The 11,699-nt window shown below is 34.7% G+C and overlaps 1 protein-coding gene across 1 annotated transcript; it reads right to left on the minus strand.

Annotated features, from left to right (window-relative positions):
* Positions 1–2,569: 2,569 nt before the first annotated feature.
* On the minus strand, positions 2,570–3,061 carry LOC132611790 (ethylene-responsive transcription factor ERF096-like). The gene is made up of 2 exons (XM_060326163.1): positions 2,739–3,061; positions 2,570–2,663 (listed from the first exon to the last, which is right to left on the minus strand). The coding sequence occupies exons 1-2, from the start codon at positions 3,059–3,061 to the stop codon at positions 2,570–2,572; spliced, it is 417 nt and encodes a 138-aa protein (XP_060182146.1).
* Between the last annotated feature and the right edge of the window lie 8,638 nt (positions 3,062–11,699).

Raw genomic sequence — 11,699 nt, forward strand, 5'->3', positions numbered from 1 at the left:
AAGTATGAATGATGTATAAAAAGACTAGATTCATAATATAACTAAATAAGAGAGTATATAGTTTTTACATGTAAAATAATAATGTTATTAGTATAAGGAACAAAATTGTCCTTATAAGCTTGTCACATAAAATTAGAAAATATGAAGATTTATATAGGAATTGGGAAAATGCTCAAATTATATGCCACTGAACTACGAAATAACTCATATATGCCGCTCGTAAAATGAAGTGTTTAGATGATACCACGTGGCAAAATCTGGTAATAATAGAGTTCTGTTAGTGAGTAATGGTATATATGACCCAAAATGGTAACGACAGTGGCATATTTGAGCCCAACTATTAACGAGTGGCACTGCCACTAAAAGGTTGTTCTGTTGGGATTGAGCTCCTCTCCATTTTCCCAACTTCTACCTTAGATTAGAGATACATGACATGGGTTAGAATTAATAGTTAAGATTTAGTTGGCTAAAATAAGACCCTAACCATTGTTTACATAATTAATAACTTATCCATAAATACAATATCAAAATATTTCTTACTCTTCCAATTTTGATTTTCCATATTTTTCAATTATGACAACTCTTTAATGGTGATATTATCCTGAATATAGACAACCCTTTAAGAAATATACAATTACAATTGAATAATGGGGTCTATATTCTGTGAATTAGTAAGCATTATAATTGAAAAAAATGAAAAATATCACCAATTGAATAATGGGGTCTATTTCTGCTTAGGGAAAAGAGATGAGTGGGAGAAATAATCGGTTAAAGGAGTAAAGATATTTTACTATGTAAGAAAATTAAAATAGGAAGAGAGAGAAAATATTTTAATATATTTAAAAAAAAAGTTATTAATTATGTAAACCGTGATTAGAGCCTTGTTTTAGCAAATTAAATCTTAGTCATTAATTTTAACTCATGCCATGTGTCTCTAATCTAACGTAAAACTTGGAGAAAATAGAGAGAAGGGTAATAGAGAGGAGCTCAACCGTTCCGTTGTAGTGTAAGCTCATTTAGATGACGCATTATTTCCTCGTCAGATATCTTGTATCAGAAACTAAGTCATCACAATTTACTCCATGACGCAGAGGACAATATATATTTTCTAAATTAGTGTGTTATTAGATATAGAATTGAATACACTTTTTTCTATTCCTCCTACGCAATTGGTTAACGTAGACTCCACAATCTTTACTTTAGGGAGAACGAATGTCGACATTTGGCTGATAAATGGAAGGTGTTTTGATGGAAAAAGTGCAGATAAAAGATTAGATTATAATTAATAATTAATTTCTGCTCGAGTCATTTTGCATCAAGTCATCCTTCAGCTTATATATTTTACCTACAAAAATTAGTGCACTAGAATACTAGGTGATGAACTGATGATCATCACGCTATGTTTCGTCTCTTCTTCTTTTTTTCCTCTGAGTGGGGACTTAAATATGGAAATTATGTAAAAAGAAAGATTTCTGACTGTAGATCTGATATGAATGTTTTCTCTGCTATCTAATTTAATTTTTTTGAGCTACTTGAAGGGGTTAAAAGCTTAAACTAATAGTTTGGCTAATGTTAACTTAAATTTTATGCAATGATATGATAGTGAAATTAAAATAGTATTAGTATATTCAATTAAGTCGTCACTGAAAAGGTAATTACAAGTATATTTCTAGGACCCGCAAGGGTGTCTGAGTTGGTTGAGTAGGTGATCTCCCAAATGGGGATTTCAGGTTCGAAACCCCCTGCATGCTTGCTCGATCGAGTTTGTCACACGAGGTTTGCCTAGTGCGGTATGGTTTACCTCTCCTATGTGATTTGTGGACTATTATACTGGAGTGGGGTTTATCTCGTGCACATCCAGGACAGCGGCCGCGAGTAAAAAGAAAAAGGAGGCCATGCATATTTCTAGGATAGATAATAATCAGTGATATGGTAAAAAAATAATATCTAACCTACTTAACTCAAGTTAAACTACAATAATGGTGTAAAACTTTTTTGTACGCTGTCAATATAATAGTGTGTCTGATCCTATAACATGAGTCCTAATTGAAATGTTCTTTTGTCAATACTCAATAAAAGTCTTTTGACATTTTCCATCTTTCATGTCAAATTTCAAAGTCAACTAGAATAGAACCGTGGAAAGTCAGAGACTATACATTCCCTTTTCTTTTCCATAGGATTGTTTCAAGCGCAATTTACGAATAAACATTAAGCTTTTTCTTACATTATCAATTTATTTTAACTACTTATAACATGTAATTTTATTTAGGTCTATTTTTATATCATGTGAATAAATTCTTACACTGTTAATATACTTAAATCAGTTGTACTAAGTAGTTCATTTTATTTTTCAGGTTACTAATCTTATTTTTTATGAACACTTTACATATCTTTTAGGTAACATAATCTACACAAATTAAACTTGAAACATAAAGAAAAGCGAAAATTCCATTTGACAGGTGAGAAAGGTATACTGTGTCTCAAGAAACGACAGCAATCTTCTTCTTAAGCATGCATATATAAGCAAACGTAGATAACCAACAAAACACACATTCATTCTCGTATCTAGCTACTCAAAACGGGTATTGTCATCATGAGATTCCAATCCAAGAAGTTCCTCCAACAATTTGTCATCCAAGTACTCAAATTCAATCACCTCTTTCCCTTCATGTGGTTTATCTGCATCTCTCTTGTTATCCACATTATAATTGTCATTAAATGTTGAGGATAAGGTTGATAATGAGGATGACGATGATGAAGATGACGATATTAGACATGAAGAAGATGATGATGAAGGACATGAAGAGGAGAAAAATGGATATTCATGGGGGAAGTTAAGAACTGCAAAACGACCTCTCATTTCAAAGGCAGCTTTATCATAAGCTCTTGCAGCTTCTTCTGCAGTAGTATGAGTTCCCAACCACACCCTAACCCCATGCCTATTGGAATCCCTTATCTCCGCCGCGTATTTCCCTGACGGCCGCCTTCTCACTCCTCTGTATCTAACTTCTTCTCCTCCATTTATCTCCTTCTTAGTGCTGCTGGAGTTCTCTTCGTCCATTAATTAACTTAGACCTTTTCTTTTCAATGTTTTTGGAAACTATACTAGTAGTAGTAGTATTATAGAAGGCAAACAGTAGTGTTTACAGTTAATATGCTAGCGGCTATTTATAGTGGAGGGGACCTCGTACAAGAACTATTCAAGATTATTGCTATCTTAGTACGTGATGGATGGCTCTAAGGGGCCTTTTCAAGTTATTTATTTTTAATATATATTCCTCTTCAGATGGCTATTAGTAAAAGTCAACTTTTGGGATGCTAGATTAATTGTACGTAATTGGTAATTTATAAGCCCGCTTATTTAATTCATGAGCAGCCCTTCCTTTCCACTGTTTCTTTTGACAATATTCTATATTCTATATCTACATGTTAATTAGTACCCCTTTATTTCAATTTATGTGAACCTATTTCCTTATTAGTCCGTACAAAAAAGAATGACATCTTTCTATATTTGAAAACACTTTACCTTTATGCAATGATTCATAGCCACACAAAATATATGTGACTCATTTAGGACCACAAGTTTAAAAGTCTTCTCTTCTTTCTTAAACTCCGTGTCCAGTCAAATGAGTTCACATAAATTGAAACAGAGGGAGTATATCATAAAGTGATTATTAGTTAATTAATTAGAATCTATGAAGGGGAGCCTTGGCATAACTGGTAAAGTTGCTGTCATGTGACCAGGAGGTCACGGGTTCGAGCCGTGGAAACAGCCTCTTGCAGAAATGCAAGGTAAAGCTGCGTACAATAGACTCTTGTGGTCCGGCCCTTCCCCGGATCCCGCGCATAGCGGGAGCTTAGTGCACCGGACTGCCCTTTTAATTAGAATCTATGAAGATGCTAATAGATTACTACTAGATACAGAGATGCATGGATCCGGCTCCTCTCCATTTCTCTTCTCTCCATTTTGCCCAAGTTCTAGCTCAGATTGGAGACACATGTCATAGTTCTAAATCAACGGTTGAGTTTTAATTAACTAATACAAAGCACTAACCATAGTTAGAAATTAGAATAATTAATTACTTACCTATATAATTTGAATCTCACAATTCTAGATCTACATTATATCTTTCCTAAATATATTAAAAACTTTTCTCTTTTCCTTATTTCCTCTACGTAAAAAAATATTAAACGGTATAGTTAACCGAATATTTTCCACCTTATACAGTATCCTATTTAAAGCATTTACGAGTTAGAATGGTTCTAAAAAAAAAAGTGGACATACAGTAATCATCCTAACTGAAAATTATTTTTGGACGGATTGTACAAAATATAAAGGGTAATTCACTAGATAGAAAATTACTCCTTTGTGCAAATAACGATGGAAAATTTATAAATATTCTTTTTTATTTTTTAACTTTTTAAATGTTAAAAGTTGATTCAATTTGGTCTTACTCTTCCCACTAAGCTAATGATGTCGATTTCTCTCATATTTGATAGGAATGTGAAGAAGAATTAGGTAAAAAAAAAAAAAAGTATAGAACTAGTAGTTTAGTACCTCTACAAAAATAAAAATAAAACCAGTTAAACAACGGAACTAGTAATAAAGTAGGAAAAGAAAGAAAAAGAATTAAATATATTTATGAATGAGATAACGTTTTAACTTGAATTGTGGGATTGCCAAAAACTTTTAGAGTAAATAAAGGAAATATATGTTATTCTAATCATGGTTAAGATTTTACTTTGGGCAATTAAATCCTAATCTTTAATTTTTTACTATGACATGTGTCTCTCATTTAAGTAAGAACTTGTGGAAAATGAAGAGAGTGAAAATGGAGAGGAGCCCCATACGAGATGCATGGTACTCCGCCGTGAAAAGTCCATAGGGATGACGATCAGGTTGTCATGTTGATTACGTACTCATTAATTAGAGGCTTATAAGGATTAATTTAATATATAGTGGTGAAAACAGAAAATAGTATTAGCATAGGTAGATCGCCCTAAAAGATTCTTAAAGTTAATATAGAGTTGTATTAGATTTGGTTGGTGTGCAAGTGGCTTGATATTTAGCATGTGTTAGTCCTACTTAAGTGAAAACGATGAGATCATGCGCACCAATATGTAAGCATAGTCTGTATTCATTGAATCACATAAATCCTGTCTTTAGAGTGACTGAAAACACAAAACCAAACCAATCTAACTGCAGTAATTAAATAGATCAATGCGTATTTGCTGGATTTGATTGTTTCCAAATGCTTTATCACACTTATCACATCAATCTGCTGGTCTTGAATATCTTGGAGGAATATTGATTTTCTGGTCAGGTAAATTATGTTGAAAATTTCAAAATCCTTAATCCACCGTCACACGAATCAGTATGTTCAAGTCATAATGCACCATAAATATTCATATTATAGCTTGGTTATGATTATTGTATTTACAATGACAGTGTTAAAAGCTTTTACACAATCATCATATAATTTTAATTTCTTATTTCTTATAACAGGTAATCTACCTTGTTTGTAGGTTATCAATCACTTTTTGAATAATTCCGTGTAATTATTTTTCAAGCATCTGAGTGTAAAGTGTATTTTACATTATTTTTAGTGTATAATAGTTAAACCGTAAAAAGAGATGCACGTCTACCGATGGTGGATAACTTAATAAAGTCGCAATTTTCACAAAAGCTAAAGACGTCAAGATCATTAAAGGATTTGAATTTCTTGAGTCAATAGACCTTTTGACTTCTTCTATGTTTCAAAACAAAAAATTCAAAGTCAAAACAAACAGAATAGTAACCGTAAAGAGTCAAAGAGTACGTTCCTTCTTGTTTTCTGAAGAATTCAGAGATTGACAGAATTAGAGTATGAAGAAAAGAACTAACAACATTCAAGAACACAAGAAAAGGGAGAAGAAGGAAAGAAAAGATAGTAGTTTTAGAGAGAAGATATATTCACTTCTTTTATTGATTACTGTAAAAGATGATTCTCAATCAAATGTACAATCATGTATATATACAAGTAATTAATGAAGTTACTAAGCTCACTCATTAATCTGCTAACTACTTGTTTATTTGTCTAAGCTAGTAACTAACTTTGGGACTTCATAACTAACTTTTGAGTCTTCCAGTAATTGCATTTTGGTCCCTGTGTTTCCACTTCACTTACTTTGACCCTTCTTCACTTACTTTGACACTCCCCCTCAAGCTAGGATTTGTGGCCACTGTGAAGATGTTTAGCAATCCTAGTTTGGAACATAGGTGTTGATGTTGGAGTCTAGTTAAGCCTTTTGTAAGAATGTCAGCGGGTTGGTTAGCAGTGTTGATGTATTCAGTCTTCACCATACCTTGCTGGATTTTTTCCTTAATGAAGTGTAGGTCTATCTCAACATGCTTTGTTCTCTCATGGAACACAGGATTTGCTGCAATTTGAATAGCAGATTTGCTATCTGTGTAGACTGTGATTGGAACATTAATCTTGATTCCAATTTCTTTCAGCATCCCAAGTATCCATGTTAGTTCTGCAACTGTCACTGCTAGACTTCTGTATTCAGACTCAGCAGAACTCCTGGATATGGTTGATTGTTTCTTTAAATTCCATGAGATGAGTAACTCTCCAAGCTTGATTAAATAGCCTGTGACTGATTTCCTTGTATGTGGGCATGCAGCCCAATCAGCATCACAATATGTTGAGATAGTTTCTTGTGACTTACTAGATAAAAGGATCCTTTGACCAGGCTGTCTCTTGATGTATCTGACTATTCTAAGTGCAACATCATAGTGAGATTTCTTTGGTTGTTGTAAAAACTGACTAAGTGTCTGTACACTATAGGCAATATCTGGTCTAGTGACTGTGAGATAGAGAAGTTTTCCTATCAATCTTTGATAAGAGTTGATATCTTGGATAACCTGATCATCTGGATTCTGTTTTTCTAGCATATGATCATCATACTCCTTTGTGGTGAGTTTTGTACTGCAGTCAATGGGAGTGTTGATTGGTTTTGCTGCTGCAAGTCCTAGTTCTGAAATCAGTTCTAATGCATACTTTCTCTGATGCATTAGAATTCCTTTGCTTGACCTTGCAAATTCAATCCCTAGGAAATATTTTAATTCCCCCAAGTCTTTCATCTTGAATGCCAGTTGTAGTGCTTGTTTTGTTTCCTCTATCTGTGTCATGTGATCACCAGTGATTAACATATCATCCACATACACTAGTACTAATACCATTCTTTTGTCTGTATGTTATATGAACAAGGAATGATCATATTGGCTTTGTGCAAATTGCAGTTGGAGTAGTGCTTTTGTTAGCTTAAAGTTCCATTGCCTTGGAGCTTGTTTAAGTCCATACAAGGATTTAACTAGCCTGCACACTCTATGCTCCCCCTGGCTAGTGAATTCTTGTGGTAGTTGCATGTAAATTTCATCATGCAAGTCACCTTGTAAAAAGGCATTATAGACATCCATTTGGTGTATCCACCAGTTTCTAGCAGCTGCTATAGATAGGACTGACCTTACTGTCACCATTTTAACCACAGGAGAGAATGTGTCTTGGTAGTCTATACCTTCCTGTTGACTGTACCCCTTTGCTACAAGTCTAGCCTTCAGTCTTTCAATCTCACCTGAGGCTTTGTACTTTATCTTATAGATCTACTTACAGCCTATAGGGGTCTTTCCTGGTGGTAAGTTGACAATTTCCCATGTATTGTTGTCTTGAAGTGCAGAAATTTCTACCTGCATTGCCTCAACCCACCTAGGATCTTTAGAGGCTTCTATGTAGTTTTTAGGTTCAGTCACATCTGAGAAAGCAGTTAGAAATGCTTTATATTTTGAAGCTATAGAGTCATAAGAAATGTAGTTGGCTATGGAGTATTTAGCAGTTGGATTTGGTGTAATGAAATCCTTCATCCATATTGGGGGTTGTTTTGACCTTTCTGATTTTCTAGATGGGGCTTGTATTGGGACAATGAGCTAATTTTGTGGTTCAGTATTGACACAAGGTATTTCTGGTGTAGGACCTTGATTCTGAGTTTCAGGTAGAATATTAGGATTTGGTGTTTGAGGTTGAGGGACTTCTGAGATATGAGGTGAATCAGACACTGAAATGACCTGGTGTTGGAGGTTTTCAGGTAGACCACCTTGAATTTGATCAGATGGTTCAACATAGTTTGGGAGATTTTGATTTATAAGTTCTTCATTTGGTTCATAGGTCATATTATGTAGGAAAAGAGGAGTTTATGAAGTGTTCTATTTGAAGGGAAATTCAGTTTCTCTAAAGCTCACATCTCTATTTACACAGAATACCTTGTTCTTTATATCATACAATATATACCCCTTTTGCACTTCTGAGTATCCCATCATCACACAAGTTCTTGTTCTTGACTGCAGTTTATCAGAAACTGTCATGTCTTTGGCATAACACAAGCATCCTAATACTTTGAAGTGAGATAATGAAGGTTTTCTGTTGCACAACTTCTCATTGGGAGTCATGCCGATAACAGATGTAGGAAATCTGTTTATTATATACACAGCTTCTTGAACACACAGACCCCAGAACTTGAGTGGGATATTTGCTTGAAACCTGACTGCTCTTGTTATTTCAAGTATGTGTTTATGCTTCCTTTCAGCCACCTCATTCTGCTGTGGTGTATAAGCACATGACCTTTGGTGTATAATACCTAACTTTGAAAAGAGATTGTTGCCCACTTCATTTACAAATTCTGTACCATTGTCACTTCTTACCATTTTAACAGTTTTGTTGAATTGGTTTTTAACATAGTTTAAGAAAAACTGTAAAACCACACACACATCAGATTTCGTCTTGAGTAAGTAAATCCAAGTCATTCTTGTAAAATCATCTACTATTGTCAGAAAGAACTTGTTTCCATCATAAGTCTGAACTTTATATGGCCCCCATACATCCATATAAATGAGATCAAAACTGTCTTTACTCTTAATGCAACTAGTAGGAAAAGGCAGTCTACACTGTTCTGCACAAGGACAGACATTACATTTATGAAGTGTATCTATTATTACATCAGACTTAGCAGAAATCAATTTACTCAAGGTACTACTAGAAGTATGTCCAAGTCTCATATGCCACAAGTTTATTTCTTCTTCATTGACTGAGGTATCCTTCTTAGCTGTCAGACTGAGCTTTAGTTGGTTATCAGCTAGTTCAGCATTTGACTTATTCAGCAGTATATACAATCCATCTTATACTCTACCAATCTCCTTCACCCTCCCATTGTAGAGATCCTGAAATAAACAGAAGTCAGGGTAAAAGGAAGTAGCACAACACAACTCTCTAGTCAACTTTAACACTGACATCAGATTATACTTGAACTGAGGTAAGACAAACACATCCTTAAGTGTACTTCTTTCTGAAACTGTACTTGAACCAGTGTGTGTGACATATGTGGCATCTCCATTAGGCAAGTATACTTTCTTTGGATCAGTAGCTTTTATAACTGTGGCTTTATCCAATAAGTCTATATCAGACACCATATGATTTGTAGCACCAGTATCTATGATCCATTGCTTCAAAATATTTGAAACTAAAAGTGCTTTATGACAACTAATACCTGCAGCATTGGTAGAGGCACTTTGATTTTGAGTTTGAGCCTGGTTTCCTGTTGTTTGATGATGACTCATGTTTGCATTCAGTAGTTGGACTATCTGCCCATACTGTCCTTTTGAGAAGATTGGAGCACCCCCAATCTGTACTTGACTGAGATTACCAGTCAACTCTGTTGATCTACTCCTTGCAGCACCATCATATGTCTTATTGAACCTGTGCCCTGGTGTACTGTTCTGTTGATATGGACCCTCAGTATACACATTATATGCAGCATGTTCTCTCCTCTTTGACTTGAAACCAGGTGGATATCCAACCACCCTATAGCAAAATTCTTTGGTATGCCCTTTGAGCTTACAGACTTCACAGTACAGATTAAGGTTTTTCTTGAACTTTTGAGGGCATGCTTTGGAATACATTGTTGTAGGGTCATGACTTGTACTACCACTTTGATTATGGCTCAAGCCACTTGGTACTGAACCCAACAACCCTGCAGACCTTGCAGATACACTTTTCTGATTTTCATCACCAGTAATCATAGAGTAAGCTTTGTTCACAGATGGCAGGGGTGACATTAAGAGGATTTGACTTCTTGCTTACATATAATTCTCATTTAAACCCATCAAGAACTGATATAGTTTCTGTATCTGCAGATATTCTACAAAATCTTTGGCTTTTTCACAGTTACACCCAGGTGCAGGAACTAAAGACTGAAATTCTACCCACAAATTCTTAAGTCTTGTGTAATATTCAAACACAGTAGAGGAACCTTGACTTAAGGTAGCTATTTCTCTATGCAGGTTATAAGTTCTTAAACCATCTACCTTAGCAAACCTTTCTTTTAGGTCCTCCCACACCTCATAAGCAGTCTCAACATACACCATACCACTCAATATACTACTTGAAACAGTGTTCATTATCCAAGACTACACAATGGCATTCACCCCATCCCATTGATCCCACAACTCCTCTCTATAGTTTTCTCTCTTACAAGAACCATTCACCAAGACAAATTTATTTCTTCCTAGTAAGGCTAGCCTCATTGACCGACTCCATAAAGAATAGTTTTCACCAGTCAATTGAAGAGAAATGAGAGAAATTCCACTTACATCAGAGGATTGAAGGTACAAAGGGTAGTTGTGATCAAGAATTGCTCCTGATCCATTTGAAACTGATTGAACACCATTGTTGTTGAGTTCATTTGTACTCTGAGGAATTCCACTCGAAGAGTTTCCATTGGTCTGCACTGGAGTTGTTCCATTCATTTCAGACATCTTTGACTAGCAGTTTTCAGAACTTTCAGAACTGATATACGTAATATACTTGATATTCTTGAAAATATACACTTGCAGAACTATGCTTATGAACTGCAGTTTTTGAACAAGAATGCGGAAGCAAGATCGAACAAATGAGTAGTGTACTCACTGCTCTGATACCATGAAGAATTCAGAGATTGACATAATTAGAGTAGGAAGAAAAGAACTAACAACATTCAAGAACACAAGAAAAGGGAGAAGAAGGAAAGAGAAGATAGTAGTTTTAGGGAGAAGATGTATTCACTTCTTTTATTGATTATTGTAAAAGATGATTCTCAATCTAATGTACAATCATGTATATATACAAGTAATGAAGTTACTAAGCTCAGTCGTTAATCTGCTAACTACTCGTTTATTTCTCTAAGCTAGTAACTAACTTTGGGACTTCATAACTAACTTTTGAATCTTCCAGTAATTGCACTTTGGTCCTTGTGTTTCCACTTCACTTACTTTGACCCTTCTTCACTTACTTTGACATTTTCCCTCAGGAACATTGCTATTAAAAAAAAATGAAAAAGAACAGAAAACATAAATTTGCCATTAAACAGCTGAGAAAAGTACGGCTATGTATCTTTATTAGAATGATCAACTGGGAATAGCGGCTGATGCAACATAATAGTATTGGATTCATATGAACTGAGGACTTTGACGCGAGACATAAACTTATGTATTAACATCCATTAAAATTGAAATAAACAGTAGATATGAATATATAACTTTAAAAGTACAATGTGTTTAATGCTAAAAATCTTAAAATTAAGTTGAACACATAAAGTTTAAATTCTGAATCCACCAATGACCGGGAGCGACA

The sequence above is a fragment of the Lycium barbarum genome, chromosome 9, assembly GCF_019175385.1.
Source record: "Lycium barbarum isolate Lr01 chromosome 9, ASM1917538v2, whole genome shotgun sequence".
NCBI classification, from domain to species: Eukaryota; Viridiplantae; Streptophyta; class Magnoliopsida; order Solanales; family Solanaceae; genus Lycium; species Lycium barbarum.